Genomic DNA, 18,158 nt, shown 5'->3' with positions numbered 1-18,158 from the left:
AAAGATGCCGTATCGTCTTGGGATTTCGTCCATGTCGCTAGGCCGGTCCTATGCTGGCCACAGCCTCCAGCACAAACTCTCCATGGCCGCAAAGCATGGAATTGAAGGTATCGAGCTCTTTTTTGAAGACTTGGTTGATCACGCTGGCTCCGACTCGCCTTCTGCTCTTCTCGCAGGCGCTGCTTCTGTTCGGGATCTCTGCTCCTCTCTCGGCCTTGAGATCATTTGCCTACAACCATTTATGCACTATGAGGGTCTGGTGGACAGAAAACGACACGAACAGAGGGTTCAAGAGATGAAGCTGTGGATAAAGATAGCCCAGGTGCTTCAAACGGATATCATTCAAATTCCATCATCATTCCTTCCGGAGGATCAAGTGACCTCAGATATGGAGGTTATCATCAGCGATCTCAGGGAAGTTGCAGATCTCGGACTTCAAGAATCGCCAGTGATGCGGTTTGCGTACGAAAGCTTGGGTTGGGGTACGCGTGTGAACAAGTGGGAAGAATGCTGGGACGTTGTAACGCGGGTTGATCGATCCAACTTTGGCATCTGCCTCGACAGCTTCAACATCCTCGCGAGAATATACGCCGATCCCACTTCAGAAACGAGGAAAACCCCCGAAGCAGAAAAAGAGGTTCGCGAGTCGATGCGACGGCTTGTTGAACGAATCAAGCCACATAAGGAAAAGATTTTCTTTGTCCAGGTTGTCGATGCAGAACGGCTCGCGCAACCCCTGGTACGTGGCCATGAATTCTACAATGTAGAACAGCCGGCTCGCATGTCATGGAGCAGGAATTGCAGGTTATTCTACGGTGAGACCTCACGTGGAGCGTATTTGCCGGTACGAGACGTTGTACATGCCATCATCAAAGAGGTCGGTTATGATGGATGGGTCAGTATGGAGCTCTTCAACCGAATCATGAACAGCGCAGATCATGCGGTAGTTGAGGAACTGGCAGAGCGTGCTGCAGAATCTTGGAGGAAATTGCAACAGGATTTGGGGTTCATTGGGGGCGTTTCGTCTAGTTCACAGAAGTTGGAAAATGTGCATGGTAAGAAGGGGCAGGAAACCAAAAAGGTCATCCAGGAGATTGAAGTTGCACGCCTTTAGCGCATGAGCTGATTGCTTTCGTTTGTTCCTGTGATACCAATATTGATAGCGTAGTATGTAAACAGCCAGTCTCCATCCAGACTGTTTTTCTTCGCAACCGTATATATTAAACCATTTCTAGTAGCAAGCCAATATTTTTTTTTCAAAAATCTTGAGGTTCAGATATCTCAACGGGTTTCGTACAGCGTGTTAAATGGAAGTTGCGTGGAATTCTGGTTTTCATCCTGCGCTGGTTGCGGACCCGTAGTCAAGAATCGAGTAGGGTCTGTTGCCAGTAGATCGGCCATGCTTATCTCTGCAGAGAATCCTAGATTTTCCATAAATTGAGGCTGGTTCTGCAGCTTCTTCGCTCCATGCTCAGAAGCAAAGTCGTCGAGGAAGTTCCCCAAATCTCCCGAAATCAGAGCGTTGTACGGATCATGAGATTCCGGCATCAAGATATTCATGGTGAAGTCAAACGGGTTGAATGGGTGTTGATTGTCACCTTCTTGTGCGTTGTTCATTGCAGGCAGAAGGCCATCTACATGCGCTGAAGAGCCAGATGTTCGCTGATATCCCTCGATGAAAGGCTCACCCATATTCGGTATGGGGAACGAAGGAGATGCTTGCATTAGCCCTGAGACATCTTGGGGTATACTTTCGTGTGAGCCTGTTGCTTCTCGAGTGCCTGTGGATGCTTCTTCTGGTCGACCCAATGACTGATCAAGGCTGGTGAATAACTCACGCATCTTCGTGTGTGTTGTCTGATCAAAGACCAGAGTTGAACCGCTCTTTTTGATACTCTGAAGAAGACAAAAGACAATGGCAGGTATTCTCGCAGCTCCGAGTTGGGTATTCATTGTGCTGAGCACATCCAGTGTTTGCTGAAACCAGTTATGAGAAGGAACAAATGCCAGTGCAGTTACGCAGTAGGTGAATCGAAGCAACAATGCAGGTGGCGTCATGGGAGTAGAGTCTTTCCGAATATAGTCGAGTTTCTGTGGCAGCGAAGACTTCCATGCCTCAAGGCGGCTAATCATCTCGTGGAGGAAGTTTGGGGCATTTTGAGGACGTGTAGTGCTCCCAAATATGTCTACCAATTCCAGGAGAGCATTGAATGTACTCAATGATAAGGTCGGTGACGGCGGCTGGTGAGCTGATGGCACTCTCAGCTGCCCGTTCCAAGGTTGCCATTCTTCCATTCCGTCCTCTTCTATCTTCCCCATCCAATCTAGATCAGCTTTATCCAGATAAGGACGTAATTTCAACTGTGAAGAAAGCAGAGTGTCAAGGACGAAACAACTGGACAGGATGTGTTTTCGTTGGGTCTTATTCATATCCGGAGGGTTTGTGGTGGTCAGAAATATTCGCAAAGCAGTACCGACAAGACGCCAGGCAGCACTGAACATTTTTTTACTGATGTTAAAGACGGCAAGATTTAGTAAAGCCTTAACATGATCAAGACCAAGCTGTCCCAATTCAGTGGGGATGAGAAGCCTAGCGACATCATAGAACTTCTCAGGCTGCGCATCTCGTAGATCGACGTTCGTATTCCTGGAGTCAATCTGAAGAGACCCTACTGCAAATATACTCCACATCTCGGCATGACTTCCGGAATTTGTCATGTCGCAGGATAACTCTAGTCCATGTTCAGGATAAGAATAGGACAACTTGAGTATCTCTAGCTTATCCGCAATCGGCAGCCAACATTGCGTATATGTGCAATAAGTCTCCAATAATTTCCATGAGTCTGCAGGTAGTGGCACTTGTGCCGAGAGGATCACAGATTGCTGTACATTAGGAAAGAGAAGGTCCGACAATGAGGGTCTGGGTGTCTGTTCCGGTACATGACTTGGAGCACTGACCGATGGAAACTATCCACGTTAGTATACATTTTGATACGCATTTTCTAGCATCTTACTGATTGGTGTGATTGAGCTCCAGGCGTTGTCTGATTAAAGGTTGCATCTTCTACATCCACGTCGCTGTCATCATTGGGGCTTGCTTGCTTTTCCTCTCTCGTTTCTATTTGTTCGCCAGCTAAGGCCTTAGTAAAATCCTGACAGAATCTGCTCTTGGTCCAGCTTTTGTATAATCGATTTGACTCCTTAGTGCCCCGTGCAAGCAAAACCGTATTCTCCTGGAATAATTGGTTATACACCGTCGTCTCGATCTCGGGATTTTGCTGAAAGACATATGCTAATGTCGTTTCAAGGCCGCGTATATATCCAGGTTGTAATCCTCGTTTCTTTGGGTTTGAAGTGTACGTGCAGTCCCGTTTGTTGTCTACACATGGCGAACAAGTGGGTTGGTTGCCATCGCATTTCTCTCTGGCAGTCCTGCATTGATCACAAGCTCTGGATACTCGGAATCGTTTTACGGGAACATCTTGTGAGATTAAGCGGCGCTTATCTTGGCTTTGCGAAGACATTAACTGCGTTTTGCTTTTTGATGGCGGAAAGATCAATTAGGTAGGTGTTGCAGCATAGCCCCAAATCTTCGCTAGCAGAGGAATCTGACAATCAATCTAGGCCTGGTAAGCAGGCATGTTTGCCTGGGCCGAAGAAATCCATGTAAATTACCGAATGATGGTTAGTGGAGAAAGTTGGGGAAGGGTTCCCCGTAGTAGGATAAAGATTTATCCCGGGAAAAGCGGGGAGAGCCGATGTCACGTGACTCGCCAGGACGACAAGCGATTCCAAGTCGATGCGATACTGGAAGTCATTCATGCTTCGCGACCAGGAACACATCGGCAAGATTGAGGGCTATGGCTTCTGTGAAGGTCGGCACCAAACGCTCATTTGCGACAATGAATACAGAAAGCCGATCAAGAGATGGGCGTGGTTCGCTCCCAACGCCGTCTCCACCAGCGTCGAAACAGCGAAGTCTACCTAATTCGGCAAGGTCTACACCATCACCTCCTCAGCATGAGTTCCGGCGTGTCTTTGACTCGAGGGCATCAATTGTTCTCATTGGAATGCATGGAACAGGAAAAGCGACGTTGGCCATGATGGCATCTGTAATCTGTCAAAAAAGAGTTATCGACATGGAAAGCGTCTTTCATTCTGCCACCGGCTTTTCAACCACCGCATACCGGAAACAATACGGATCTTCAAATCGTAGTCTTCGCCAGGAAGAGATACTCCGCGATGTGCTTCACAGTCACAGCAAAGGCGCCATCATTGTTTGTAATGGAAGCTTTCCGTTGGACAACAACACCCAGTCTCTATTACGCGAATTCTCAGCATCACACCCCGTCATCCACATCACACGGGATACCCGCAGCATACGTGAATATTTGGAAACCGATGAGGCCAGAGTTCAAGAACTAGTCGCTATCAGCACGCCCGTGTTCCGACGGTGCTCAAACTATGAATTCTACAACATCTCTGAAACGAATGCTTCGCATCTTTCCGTCGCTCCTGCCCAACAACGCTCTGTGCCAGCTTTTCTAACACTGAAAAGAGCAGAAAGGACTTTCTTCAAGTTTTTGGCTCGCATCCTATCGCCCAGGGGTACGCCTGGGAGCACAAAAAGCGATACCCCAACATTAGATCCCGGCTACTTCCCCTTATCATACATCGATTTGGAGCTAAGAAACTACACATGTGCTGTCCAAGTACAACTCTCAGACCTCACCTCTGACGGTGTCGACATTGAGGAACTAGAATTCGGCTGTGACGCATTCGAAATCGTAGTGGAACCCAAGCAACTTAGTGCAGACTACGCCGAGGACATTAGTAAAAGCATATCTCGGGTCCGCAGGAGTACCGTCACACCAATCATCTACCATGTCATGCCTATATCAACAAATCCGAGCTACTCGATAGCGGCGTATCTTGCTAGCGTATGGCATGGTTTGCGGATGGCACCAGAGTTCATAACAGTCGACCTGACCATGGATGAGGAGCTGATACAAGCTGTTGTCGCATCCAGGGGGTCCACAAAGATCATTGGCCATTTACACGCTGCAATGGACTGGTACGATGTATTTTGGCTGGAAAAGTATGACACGGCAATGCGGCTGGGGTGCAGTATCGCACGCTTTACGCGCCCAGCCAACTTCATGGACGACAACGCGGCGATCCAGTCGTTCAGAAACACGATTTACGCAAAGTCTCGGAGGATACCAATGATATGCTATAACACTGGCAGGGCAGGACGCCGCTCTGCTTGTTTCAATCAGGTCCTCACACCAGTCATCCCGGAGAAGCTGAGGAAAGGCGAAAACTTCAAAGAAAGAGCCCAGAAAAATCCGGAAACATCATGGCTCACTGTAACGGAAGCTACGCACATTTTATACGCTTCGTTCACCTACGATCCAATGAAATTCTACATCACAGGTGCAGCAACAGCCTACAGTCTAAGTCCAGCAATGCACAACGCCGCATACCGAGCCTGTGGGATGCCACACCACTTCGAGAGCATAGAAACCAGGAAACTAGACGACATCATTCAGAAGTTAATCCTTCAACCAGATTTTGGTGGCACAGCAGTGAGCCAGCCCTTCAAGGTCGACGCCCTCGCCCTCACCCACGCAGTTAGTCGCCACGCCCGCGCCATCGGCGCCATCAATACTATCCTCCCCATCCGCCATCTGAACGCAGACGGCACCATCCCCAACGCAGAAAGCTTCGAACTCTTCCAAGAACGCAACCAATCCGGCCCCGTCAAAGCCCTCTTCGGCGACAACACAGACTGGATAGGCATCCGCTCCTGCATCCGTCGCGGGCTCTCCCCCGCAAACGCCGTGCGACCCTCCATCACCTCCGCCCTCGTCATCGGCGCAGGCGGCATGGCCCGCGCCGCAATCTACGCCATGCTGCATCTCGGCATCAAAAACATCGCCATCTTCAACCGCACAATCGCACACGCTGAAACGCTGGTCACGTACTTTACACAGCTGGCAGCGAGCCCCGAGGCGGCAACGCTGTTTCCCTCTTTCGTACAAGATACACAGCCTACATTCCGTATCCTGTCCTCCAGAGATATAGCCTGGCCGCACGACTTCCGCCCTGCAACCGTCATCGTATCTTGCATCCCCACGCACTCCGTCAACGGCGAGCCATCACCTGACTTCACGCTGCCAAAGCACTGGATGCAGTCGCCATCTGGGGGCGTGGTAATCGAACTTGCATATCGCACGTTGAATACGCCGCTGACAAGGCAAGTGCGGGGCGAGGCCGCCGCGTCGTCGTCGTGGATTTGTCTAGACGGCCTGGATCTTTTGCCTGAACAGGGATTTGCGCAGTTTGAGCTTTTTACGGGGAAGAGGGCGCCGAGGCGCATTATGAGGGAGGAGGTGTTGAGGTGTTGGACTGATGAGAGGGGGAGATCGAATCCGGGGATGGTGAGGACGAGGTTAGAGGCTATGACTGAGCAGGAGCCTTGAAGGGAAGTGAAGGTGTTATTGGTATGTCTGTTGGTCATAGGTTGATGGAGTTTGAGGTACAGTTGGTAAAATAGGGGAAGGGGGTGTGTGAAATTATTGAATGTGTTTACTTGATGATGGGGCAAGAGGGTGTCACATATCAGCCATTCAAGTGCAGGGCGGCAAAATTTGTATTGCTCAGAGGTGACAGTGGCAATTACCATATATTCCAGGTTAGGTCTTCATTTCTAGAATTTCAAGGGAGGCCAAAAGTCGGTTTTGCATGTTTCCATCTTTTGAGTTATTCCCATTGGGTACCCTTTAACCGCTGCATGAGATATTCCACCTCGACTTCTTTCGTCAGGGGAATCACCCAATCCTATTGTTATGTGTCAGTGCACGTATGTAATAAGATCCAGAGTCACACGTACCTTGTACATGGCAACCACAGCATCTGCGTTTACTTTTGAAGAGCCATTGGCGCCGAGGTCAGGGTCGGTGCCGTACGTCTTCGCTTTTAACCTCAGTCTCTCGAGCACCTTTTTCTCAACGGCAGCATTCGTAATAGCCTCGTCAATGCCCTTCCGGTCTTCGTCTTTGATCAGCTTGACAAAGCGCTCCGTCTCTTGCTGGAACTTTGCCTCGGCAACAAACTTTCCAAAGTGTATCCTCCGCGACAGAGCCTGGATGGTCAAGACATCGCAGGTGGCAGAAGATCCGTAGTTTTCTTGCGACTCGCCCCGGTCTCCTCGCTCGGTCTGCAGACAGGCAGCGGGCAGAATGTGCTTGATGTAGCAATCCTTTAGCTTTGCATTTACATTGACATCGTTGGGATGCAGAATCTGAGGGTAGTTGATGGGCTTGAGAATGGGTTCCTGAAGGACTTCTGGAAAGAAGGGGTACTCGTCGGGGGACTGGTAGCGGCGCACGAGAGATTGGAGACGCTCTTGCTCACGGAGCATCCAGTCAAACAGGCTGGTGTTGGGCTCGCCAATGTCGACGCCGCCCGGGTGGTAGATGGTCTGATTCAAGGGAAACTGGACGCGCTCGATCAGGTGAAAGGTGATTGTATCCTCGAGACGGCTAGTCGAGGGTCAGCTGGTGACTCAGGCGCGGTGGGCGGGAGACATGTACATGAGCTGGAAGCGGATGTTGGCAAGGTCGAGCGCCTTAGAGGCGTCGGAGAGGTCAATGGCAGCGTCCATGGCGGGGAGACGGCGGGAGCAGCGCGAGGGTATATGTCAGAGAGGACAGCCATGGTGGCCAGCGGTGTGTTGGACATAGGACATACAGGTCAGACTAAGACCCGACCATCGGCGCTGAGCTTCGGCGGATGACGCAGCGGGAATGCCGACCAACACCAAGGACAAGGCCTGTCGCTCGTATCCATGCCCTCAGTAGATACTATCGCGCCTCACACGCCCTCGACCTGACAGCCCGCCGCCCTGCCGGCCCGCCTCTCTGCTGCCATCGGTGGATGATGACATAACCAAGCCCGTTGCACTACTGCGTTTGCTCGTCACCGTCCCGCCCGCCTGCTCGCCCGCCCCCTCCACCCACCAGCGCTCGGATGGCCTCGTCAACCGCCCGCAATGGATCACCAGGCCGCGGACGCTCCACCAGCCCGCGCTCCCCCAGATACTCGCAGCTCTTTGACGATGACCAGCAACACCAACAGAACAACCAGCACCGCCCGCAGCGCCCCGAAGAAGCGAGCTTCATAGATTCGCTGCCAGATGTAGACAGCCCCACTGCAATTTCTCCCGCCGCACACAGCGTCGTGCTAACATGCTCGCTAGACCCGCCATCTGCAGGCCTTTGGCAAAAAAGTCACGGCGACGGCTGGAAGTCTAATTGGCGCAGAGGGCGTCTCCCAGCACTATCACAACGCCCTCGGCGAGCTCCATCGTGAGCTGCGACGGCCCTTGATGCAGCGCTCCGTCTTTTCCTTTGCCCAGACTACACCCCGCGAGCTCGTGCGCTCGCGCATATCCGTCCCCGAGATCCAGCAGCGCGCCCTCGCCTACATCCCAAACGATCTGCTCGCAAATATTCCAGAAGATAATAGCGAGTTTTCGCTGTTCCAGGGCTTCGAGGCCTCGCTGCCAGACAAGCCCGACAGCATCCTCCCCCGCTCCTCGGGCGCCCGCCACAACGCGCGCGGCCAGCGACTGATAGGCGCCGGTGTCGAAGATGACGACCCCAATGTGCCCCCGTCGATGCGCAAGCTCAAGACGCAGCGGAGCTCAATGGCCCACCGCCTCGAGATGATGGGTGTGCGCAAGCACATGTGCGTGGCCGAGATTCATGAAATCGACAACAAGATTGCCAACCTGAACACGATGCGCAAAATGGTCATTGATCGTCTGGCGGGGCTCGAACTCGAAGAGGGGGAGCTGGAGCAGGATCTGTTAACTGTGGATAACCAAATCGAGGACCTGCAGGAAGAGTTGGACGATGAGGCAGCCCTGGCGCCCAAGACAGCAGGGTCGCAAACAAGTGACGAGCAGTCAGAAGGCAAGGGCGAGTTCATGTCCGAATCGATATATCAAAAGATACCCTCGTCGCCCAAGACAAGAGGCAAGGCCAAGCGCCTCTCGAAGCGCATGTCCATGCCCGTCCTACACGAGCATCTGCAATCAGGATCTAAGATCAAGGAACTGCCCGCACATATGGAATCTATTACAGCTATGGACTTTGATGCGCCGTGGGGCATGATGGTCTCGGCTGCCTTGGATGACACTGTACGCGTATGGGACCTCAGTGCTGGACGGTGCATAGGAATGCTCGAGGGTCACCTCTCTTCAGTACGCTGCCTTCAGGTCGAGGACAACATTGTCGCCACTGGTTCAATGGACGCTTCGATACGGTTGTGGGATCTGAGCAAAGCCGAGTATGCGCCTATGGACAACCGGATAAACAAGCAGGATGAGGAAAGTGATGATGGTCTTGCATTCGAAAACGCAGAAGACGCGCCCCCCGCGCCTCCGTCGACTAGCATGCAAGACTGCCCCATGTTTTCTCTGGAATCGCATGTTGACGAAGTCACGGCGCTCCACTTCCGCGGTGACACATTGGTTTCTGGTTCTGCCGACAAGACACTCAGGCAATGGGATCTTGTCAAAGGACGCTGTGTGCAAACGCTGGATGTGCTCTGGGCTGCTGCGCAAGCAACCGCCGCAAACACGACCAACAGTGGATGGAAACAGACTGGCCGTGCTACTGATAGTGCTGCTGATTTCGTTGGAGCCATCCAAGTCTTTGATGCTGCACTCGCCTGTGGTACCGCAGATGGAATGGTTCGCCTGTGGGATCTGCGAAGCGGTCAGGTACACAGGAGTCTGGTTGGCCACACCGGTCCTGTCACTGCTTTACAATTCGACGATGTTCACCTTGTCACCGGTAGCGCCGATAGGAGTATTCGCGTAAGTTGGAGTCAGTCTTACACAATCATGTCGCTAACCTGTAATCTAGATTTGGGATCTCCGAACCGGCGCTATCGCCGATGCTTACGCCTACGACCACCCTGTAACCAGCATGATGTTCGACTCGCGTCGTATTGTCAGTGCAGCTGGTGAGGATGTAGTCAAGGTATACGACAAGACGGACGGAAGACACTGGAACTGTGGACCCGGTGCCAACGAAGAAGACACGACAACACACTCCATCATTGAGCACGTGAGAATCAAAGATGGCTATCTCGTGGAAGGACGCAAGGACGGCACAGTTGGCATATGGTCTTGCTAGAAGTAGCGGAGTGATGGTGGCTCAAGAGATGGATGTATATACGATTGGAGTGTACGCATACATGGCCAGGCATGAACATGGTGATGGTGTTGTACGACTAGAAGATGATCTTTGCCCTCGTTTGCTGTATTCTTAACGCCTGGGCGTTTCTATACACGGAACATAGTATGTCTATGTAGAATATTATCTTTGCGATTCTCCTTTCTGAAATAGTTGCGCGACTGTTGTGTGCATATGTGGTAGTGGGTACAGAATACCTGGTTGACAGGCATGCAGGGGTGGCCGGCAAGCTCCGAGTTCAGCCATCAACCCATCATTATTGATGGTGACGTAACCCGGCATCCGACAAACATTTCCGCCCTTCCCAGCAACCTTTTTTACTTGTCTCTACGCAACTGTGACATACCCAGAAGGCACTTGCTGTCCCTTCCATATGATATCACTGCGTTAATTTTGCAATTGTGGTCCAATTGCCGACATACCTTTCGGGCGCGTTCAGCCCGCAATCTCCCTAATCACTACTCCCACTCCTGCTTCCGGTTGCATCGCTACCACTCGGATCCTCCACAATGCTCCCACGGCACGCCACATCGCTGTCGCGCGGATACAACATCACCTCTAGAGCTCCTCTTCTGTGTAGGAGATTTCCTCGCCCTCCGACTTCCCAATTCCGCACCTCCTTTAGCAATGGCAGCCCCGTGTCTGCGTCCAAACGCGCTACCCTGCAGCTATCCCCCTTGAGCAAGCAACACCCCGCCTCTACCGTCATACGAAACCAATCTACGAGGACACACCCAGCGGAAAGGTCACGGTTGGTGCGATACACATACAGGACAATAGCAACCCTTGGCTCCTTCGTCCTTGTGAGCGGCATTCTTGTCGCCGGCTTCTTCGTTTACGATGCCTACACCTACAATGAGGACCCTATCACCGAAGACCTCCCTGTATCAGAACTTGCTCTGAATCCACCCAGGGGAGGACCAAAGAATCTTCCAATCGCCAATCACTTTGTAGACGATGACGAGAGCCCTGAGAACAAACAGCTCAAGCACAAACCCAAGCTAGTCATTCTGGGCACGGGATGGGGCAGTGTCGCGCTTTTGAAGCAACTAAACGAGGATGATTATCACGTCACAGTAATTTCGCCATCGAATACTTTCCTTTTCACACCTATGCTCCCGTCTGCAACTGTGGGTACGCTGGAACTGCGATCGCTTGTTGAGCCCGTCCGAAGGATAGTGAGGAGAGTACGTGGACATTTCCTCAAGGCAAAAGCCGAAGACGTCGAGTTTTCAGAGAAGCTTGTTGAGTGTTCAGCTGTAGATGCCCAAGGCAAGGAACAACGGTTCTACGTTCCATACGACAAGCTGGTGATTGGTGTTGGATCCGTGTCCAATTCACACGGTGTCAAAGGCCTAGAACATTGCCATTTCCTCAAGGATATCAGCGATGCCAGGATCATCCGCAATCAAGTAGTCAAGAACCTCGAAAGTGCGTGTCTGCCGACAACTTCAGACGAAGAGAGGCGGCGACTCTTGTCGTTTGTGGTCTGTGGGGGTGGACCTACTGGCGTAGAGTTCGCGGCTGAGCTCTTTGACATGCTCAACGAGGACCTTTGCAAACTATACCCAAAGCTTTTGCGCAACGAGATTTCTGTTCATGTAATTCAGTCGCGTGGCCACATTCTCAATACTTACGATGAAGCATTATCTCAATATGCTGAGCAACGCTTCGCTCACGACTCGGTCGACATTCTCACAAATTCTCGTGTTAAGGAGGTTCAATCAGACCGGATTCTCTTCACACAAAAAGACGAAGATGGCAAGTTTGTCACAAAGGAAATTCCCATGGGCTTCTGTCTTTGGTCTACTGGCGTGGCTCAAACAGACTTCTGCAAGCGTCTTGCTGCTAAACTCGATGGTCAGAACAACAGACATGCTCTGGAAACCGATACACATCTCCGTCTCCACGGAGCACCCCTTGGAGATGTCTATGCCATCGGTGACTGCGCAACCGTACAAAATAACGTCTCTGATCACATTGTGAACTTTCTCCGCACCACGGCCTGGGAGAAGGGCAAGGACCCTGAAAGCCTGCACATTTCCTATTCGGACTGGCGTGGCATTGCTAAGCGTGTCAAGCAGCGATTTCCTCAAGCTTCCAACCATCTCCGCCGTCTAGACAAGCTCTTTGAGCAATACGACAAGGACAAGTCGGGCACTCTCGACTTTGGTGAGCTTAGAGAGCTGCTTTTCCAAATCGACTCAAAGCTCACTTCCCTCCCTGCCACCGCTCAGCGCGCTAACCAGCAGGGCGAGTACCTTGGCCGCAAGTTCAACAAGATTGCCCAGGCTGCGCCAGGTATGGCTCTGAACAATGTCGACTATGGTGACTTGGACGATGCAGTGTACAAGGCATTCGAGTACAAGCACCTGGGTTCCTTGGCATATATTGGCAACGCCGCAATTTTCGATTACAACGGCTACGGGTTGAGTGGAGGCCTCTTGGCTGTTTACCTGTGGAGAGGAGTATACTTTGCCCAGAGTGTCAGTCTCCGAACAAGGTTTCTGCTTGCCATGGACTGGACCAAGAGAGCACTTTTCGGACGAGGTGAGTACAGTGTTGTTTGTTTGTAAGAAGGACTGTGGACTAACGAGTGCTAGATTTGATGAACTTTTAAGCCATGTACGCATTGTTCGTCGTCTTTGCGAGTCAAGATCAGCGATAGATAGACGGTATCGGGTCAGTGCATCAATCTTTCTTGTATCAAACTTTTTCAAGAAGCCAACACTGGATGCTGGTCGGTAATATTTTGGACGAATATTGGAATTATCATCATTATGGTTCACTTTCCCTTCTCCCGATGGTCATATCTCTGCTTTGACTTGGCCAGATCTTTGGGGTAGGCTGCCATCTCTGTAGTGCCTCTCACACTGTGTCACTACCTGTTTTTCATCTTGCCTTTCTCTCCTGATGAACTCTTGTCTCCCGTATCTTCATCACTATCAGCCCCTCATCCAAGCGGTACCTTGGTGTCGTTTGTGCTTTGGTTTCGGAACCTGACCGCATCCTTTTTCACCCTGCGCCGCAACATGCAGACGTCTGCAGATCGCGGCAAACGTACATGCCCCGACGAAATCACATCCATCAATCACCCCGTACGATCAAAAGCATAGAAAACATGCCTCTCGGGACAATGACCCATACGCCAATCCAGCAGCACTTTACCACATCCTTGCAGCACGGTCCATTCAGCTTCAATAACCCCCCTCAACTCATCAACAACATCACACATTCTAACCCCACTTTCCCGTTCAACTCTAACACATTTTCTCAACCACTCCTTGTCATCCTGTGTCGTGCGTACATTCATATACTCCTCATTCCACTCCGCTCCATCCAAACACCTCACCTCCACATACTTCGTCACTGGCTGCGTCAAGTACTTCATCCCTTCCTCTTCACTATCTCCTATCTCAAGCATCCGTTCAAACTCTTCTAGCTTCATCTCTGTCCCAATGGAAATACCCATCTGCCCCCTTGCTACATCTTCTATCCCACCCGTCAAATCATACGCATGCGCCGCTATCAAAGGATGCATATACGGTCCCAACGCTTCCTGCAGCTCATCTGTCACCGCAAACCGCCAGTTCAGGTATTCAGTCTCGACCTCTGGCTGGGCGATCCAATCGATGAGCTCTTTTGGCCGGAGATTGAGTGAACGGGCTAGGCTGCGTATGGGATCTGGTAGGACAAGCGTGGGTTTTTGGAGGAGAGGAGAGGAGGGTGTGTCGGGTAGTGGACGCATTCGAGCGGGTAGGTTTGCGACGAGGATGCGGCGCCAGCCGGATGAGACGGCATGGCAGGTTAGGAGGTCCCGGGTGGGAAGGTAAGAGATTATGGAGAGGAGGACTTCAGGGAGGGTGAGGGCGCGGTGCATTTTTTGCTAAAATGCTTCCCTAATATCTCAAACAAAAGATATACGCTGCTGGGGAAAAGCACGATTTATAGTTTATAGGACGGGGAACAGGCATGTAAGTAAGATGCTACATGTACCCCAACACTCAATCATCCTTGGCAGATTCGCAAATAAGGTAAGGATGCGGCATCTTATCTATTTGGCTTGCTTCTCATTTATACTTTCTATTCAGGCACCCAGTTTCCTCCACTCTCATTGGTACGATGCTATACATGTAGGCTTGCTGATGTCAGATACGTGCCTCCGCAATGGGGCGGTAACGCCATTTAGCTTGGCGAGCACGTCAGGATGGGGTCGGGAATGTGATTGGGGAGTTGGGAATTATTCGGATAAGGCTGAAGTGGCGGAGAAGGTGATAGTGTACATGAGTGTGGGGTTCTCTAGTTTAGATAGCAATGTTGAGTATAGTAAAGTCCATGTGGGGAGTAGTAGGGTCGATGAAGTGTAACCCTTGTTGCGGGGTCAGCAACCGAGCTGAGTGAAGAGTATCGTACTAGCATCGCGATGGAATGTACTTAAGTTTAGTCTTATTGATTAAATGCAAACTAACTAATTAGCCTCACATCCCAAGCATGTGAGAACAAAAACTAGTAGCTCGTCGTACAAATCGCATCTCATATAACCCCAACTTTCTTGGCTTGTACGCGGTACTCGAGCCAAGCCACAACCCCCAACTTATATAAAGATCTTATAATAAAATCCTACAAAATCAATCAACCAATCAAACACACTGGTACATCGCCGGCTACACTTTATACACCCCTCAAATTCCAAAATCCCCCCATATCAAAAATCTACGCCGTAACCCCCATTAACCCAACCACACCCCCCGCCCCAATCGCCACAGCCCTCAACGCATTCAACCTCGTAAACTTCTCCAGCAGCGCCCTCACCTCCTCATCTTCCTTCTGACTACTCTCCCTCCCCGTCTTCTCCTGCGGCGGACTCAAATCCTTCCACTGACTAACATCCTCCTCCCCCTCCACCGACTCATCCGCACTCCTCGCCTCTACCCCTCTCTCCCTCCTCCACTCCGCCGACTTCTCACTCCGCGTTCCCCCTAGTTCCTCATTCATCTTGATTAACGTGAAATTCGTTGGTATCATCAGTAAACTCGTGATTGGCGCAATGCTAATACAGAGTGCTGATGCGGCGAGGAAATAGGCTGGTCGGCCGTGGGTTGCGGCGCTGAAGAGGGTTTGCAGGGAGGAGGTTGAGGAGGAAGGCAGGGAGAGGTAGGTTAGGAGGAGGAAGCTGGTGCTGGAGAGGATGCCGGCGGTGGGGAAGATGTGGGAGCCGCGTGAGAAGAGCCAGCGGACCATGGGGAGGGAGCGCGATGCGGGTTGGGATTTTAGCATGGGGATGGAGAAGAGGGAGAAGGCGGATATACCGCCTGAGGCGATGAGGGCGGTGGATATGCTGAGGATTTGGATGGCTTGTTCCGCTGACATTTTGTTTGGTCGGATTTTCCTTTTTCGCTGTGATTTTCTGGAAAAGTATAAAAGGTTGGTTTTGTTTCTATGGAAGACTTGAAGAGCTTAGAAATTTTGTCTGTTTCTATTTGGATTCTAACTGAGAGTTACTGATATATGAGTAACTGCTGCTGGATTGAGACATCCAACGCGCGTTCCACGGGTCCCGATGGTGTTGAAGAATGATGTCATGGTGAGCTAGTGGGTCCCTCTGATAACCTGTCGCAGTGCTCACAACCACCAATTGTGGAACGCCTTGAGCTGATATGCACCGTCAACACTCGATGCACATGCTGAATCAACATGTTGGATAGTGATATTCACTGACGTAGAATTTGTCGCATGTACGATCCATCTACTCAGTTCGCTTGCGTACCCTGGGCAGCGCAAACCAACAAGCCAACATGGCTCCATACATACCGAGACATACCGGATTCAGAACCCAAGTTCCTGACGCTTGCGCAAGGATACCAGTCGTGAAGGGAGCGACGGCGCCACCAGAGCTGCCTGCTCCAGCGATGAAGCCAATGGCAGTAGTCTGGATATTCCGGGGCATCAGACGCGAGAAGATGGTTGAAGCACAAGGATAGATCGGACCAAGCAATAGACCCAAAAGACATACGGCGACCGCGTTACCGATCAAGTTTGGTGTCAGCCAGGCCAAAAGCTGAAGGCCAACCGTGCCGAGTGTCAGGATGACGACAAATTTCTTTTCGCCAATCCTTGGGGCTGCATGCGTCAAGACGAAGCGTCCAATTGTGATGCCGCCCTGGAAACATTGTCAGTATACTATATATCGCGATGAAATGACAAAGAAACGCACCCAGAATCCAGCCGTCACGTAACCAACTGTGCGAGGGTCGCCGTTTCGATAATTAATCAGATACGAGATGAACCAGCCCGAGATACTGACTTCGGCACCTTGGTACGCGAAGATGAACAAGGCTCCGAAGAATGTGACTTTGTTCTTCAAGGCGTGCTTGAGGTTTTTCAGCTTCGACGCTGCTTCCTCTGTGGCTGTCTGTTGGGTAATAGTGGTTTCCAGAAGATTATCCTCGGTGTCCTCTTTGAAGGACCAGAAAGCCCAGGCGGCGAAGACTATGCAACAGATTCTTATGCCGACAGCGATGAAGTAGAAGCGGGACCAAAGGATGCCACTCGAGGCCATGGCTGTTCCGACGATGGGCGCAATAATGCCACCTACGCCATAACTGCCGTGTGCCATGCCTAAAATGACGCTTGGAGGATGCGTGTGTGAGCAATAGACATTGTTCAGTGCTAGGTTGATAGCGGCACCGAATCCCAACATGAAGAAGCTTTCCTCGTTAGTTTGTTGCCAGTAATTTGGGGTTGAGTACTTACGATAGTACCACAAACGGGTAAGGAGGTGTGCAGACCAATACGATGTAAGCTGAGAGTTGTATCATCTCTGAGATAACTAGTGTTTTTGCTCTACCAAACTTCCCCAGGACCGAGTTGGTGAAGAAAGCAGCGATGATGAAACCAGCCGCAGTGCCGACGAAGACTAGAGACATGATTGTGTACGAGATGTGGTAGTGTTTTTCCATATAGGGAATAAGTGCACCAACGACTGGTAATTGTTAGGACCGGGTCATAGAAAGCGCTGTTGAACAGCGATTGGTAGGTCTGCAGTAGTTCTCCTACATACCTGCATCGTTCATTCCATTGGAAAAGTAGATCAAGCAGCAGCACAAGATCCTCCATTTGGTCATGGGGTCAGCGTTCCAAGTCCGCTCACGAGCGAACCCATCATCATGGGTCGGTGTTGCAGGCCGGCTATTCTCGAGCTCAGTAAGTGTCTTTGGAGTCACGGCCCCATTCTGCGTTGATTGCTTCGAGGCAGACTGCTGGCGGTTATTGCCATCTTTTTTCACGGCAAAGTCATGAAGCTCAACATCCGGTAAAACACCGATATGATGCGGTGCCTTGTTCGTACCCTTCTGATAAGCAGGTTCCGGATTTGCGATTTGGGAACCAGGTTGGATATCAAAGAGGCTGTGAAATGATGCCGACATCTTGACGAGTCCTCTGCGTGTTTGGAAAGCCACACAACGGCTGTTGAAGAGGAAAGCAAAGCACTTGAGACTGTAGCCAATCACAGTAGCACCGGTCTCGGTCGAAAAGACTGGACGCGAGATAAGGGAAACGGGATGAGGAATTACAAACGTCCTTATAACTCAATTGTACCCCGAGATCAGCGGAGTCATATCATAGTAGTCTGGCGGGAGCGCCCCCAATGTGGGGAATGTCGAAAAATGCTCAAAGCGGAAGTGTACGAAGAGGCACTCAACAACGTGCTAAGGTCCTAAAAAGTCACTAACGCCATTGCTGATAAATCCTGCGAAGATTAACCTATGCCGAGTGCAAGCATGAACAAGAGCCAGGCTACGGCTAAAACACCTATCAAATACTACAGCGTAATCATTTCGTACTTGCACTGCAGTGCGAATGTCCAACCACGTACGTCAACGTCGC

The 18,158-nt window shown here is 51.1% G+C and overlaps 9 protein-coding genes across 9 annotated transcripts; 4 read left to right on the top strand and 5 right to left on the bottom strand.

Annotated features, from left to right (window-relative positions):
- Positions 1-4: 4 nt before the first annotated feature.
- Positions 5-1,114, top strand: COCVIDRAFT_37180 (hypothetical protein; the record flags this gene model as incomplete). Its single annotated transcript, XM_014701807.1, has 1 exon — positions 5-1,114. The coding sequence occupies one exon, from the start codon at positions 5-7 to the stop codon at positions 1,112-1,114; it is 1,110 nt and encodes a 369-aa protein (XP_014557293.1).
- Positions 1,115-1,281: 167 nt separating this feature from the next.
- On the bottom strand, positions 1,282-3,524 carry COCVIDRAFT_37179 (hypothetical protein; the record flags this gene model as incomplete). The annotated part of the gene is made up of 2 exons (XM_014701806.1): positions 1,282-2,967; positions 3,015-3,524. The coding sequence occupies 2 exons, from the start codon at positions 3,522-3,524 to the stop codon at positions 1,282-1,284; spliced, it is 2,196 nt and encodes a 731-aa protein (XP_014557292.1).
- A 378-nt stretch (positions 3,525-3,902) lies between these two features.
- COCVIDRAFT_97384 (hypothetical protein) lies at positions 3,903-6,485 on the top strand (the record flags this gene model as incomplete). The annotated part of the gene is made up of 1 exon (XM_014701805.1): positions 3,903-6,485. One exon carries the CDS (start codon positions 3,903-3,905, stop codon positions 6,483-6,485), a length of 2,583 nt encoding a protein of 860 aa, XP_014557291.1.
- A 280-nt stretch (positions 6,486-6,765) lies between these two features.
- Positions 6,766-7,669, bottom strand: COCVIDRAFT_97415 (hypothetical protein; the record flags this gene model as incomplete). The annotated part of the gene is made up of 3 exons (XM_014701804.1): positions 6,766-6,843; positions 6,896-7,547; positions 7,599-7,669. The coding sequence occupies 3 exons, from the start codon at positions 7,667-7,669 to the stop codon at positions 6,766-6,768; spliced, it is 801 nt and encodes a 266-aa protein (XP_014557290.1).
- A 365-nt stretch (positions 7,670-8,034) lies between these two features.
- On the top strand, positions 8,035-10,211 carry COCVIDRAFT_97372 (hypothetical protein; the record flags this gene model as incomplete). Its single annotated transcript, XM_014701803.1, has 3 exons — positions 8,035-8,202; positions 8,264-9,889; positions 9,939-10,211. 3 exons carry the CDS (start codon positions 8,035-8,037, stop codon positions 10,209-10,211), a joined length of 2,067 nt encoding a protein of 688 aa, XP_014557289.1.
- A 569-nt stretch (positions 10,212-10,780) lies between these two features.
- On the top strand, positions 10,781-12,891 carry COCVIDRAFT_37175 (hypothetical protein; the record flags this gene model as incomplete). The annotated part of the gene is made up of 2 exons (XM_014701802.1): positions 10,781-12,821; positions 12,875-12,891. The coding sequence occupies 2 exons, from the start codon at positions 10,781-10,783 to the stop codon at positions 12,889-12,891; spliced, it is 2,058 nt and encodes a 685-aa protein (XP_014557288.1).
- Positions 12,892-13,362: 471 nt separating this feature from the next.
- COCVIDRAFT_37174 (hypothetical protein) lies at positions 13,363-14,151 on the bottom strand (the record flags this gene model as incomplete). Its single annotated transcript, XM_014701801.1, has 1 exon — positions 13,363-14,151. The coding sequence occupies one exon, from the start codon at positions 14,149-14,151 to the stop codon at positions 13,363-13,365; it is 789 nt and encodes a 262-aa protein (XP_014557287.1).
- An 833-nt stretch (positions 14,152-14,984) lies between these two features.
- On the bottom strand, positions 14,985-15,641 carry COCVIDRAFT_97635 (hypothetical protein; the record flags this gene model as incomplete). Its single annotated transcript, XM_014701800.1, has 1 exon — positions 14,985-15,641. The coding sequence occupies one exon, from the start codon at positions 15,639-15,641 to the stop codon at positions 14,985-14,987; it is 657 nt and encodes a 218-aa protein (XP_014557286.1).
- Positions 15,642-16,017: 376 nt separating this feature from the next.
- COCVIDRAFT_97478 (hypothetical protein) lies at positions 16,018-17,698 on the bottom strand (the record flags this gene model as incomplete). The annotated part of the gene is made up of 4 exons (XM_014701799.1): positions 16,018-16,431; positions 16,486-16,978; positions 17,025-17,253; positions 17,332-17,698. 4 exons carry the CDS (start codon positions 17,696-17,698, stop codon positions 16,018-16,020), a joined length of 1,503 nt encoding a protein of 500 aa, XP_014557285.1.
- Positions 17,699-18,158: the final 460 nt, after the last annotated feature.

This window comes from Bipolaris victoriae, assembly GCF_000527765.1.
Source record: "Bipolaris victoriae FI3 unplaced genomic scaffold scaffold_36, whole genome shotgun sequence".
Taxonomy (NCBI): domain Eukaryota; kingdom Fungi; phylum Ascomycota; class Dothideomycetes; order Pleosporales; family Pleosporaceae; genus Bipolaris; species Bipolaris victoriae.
The sequence above is the reverse complement of the archived record's forward strand: the minus strand, read 5'-3'. Positions and strand labels throughout refer to the sequence as shown.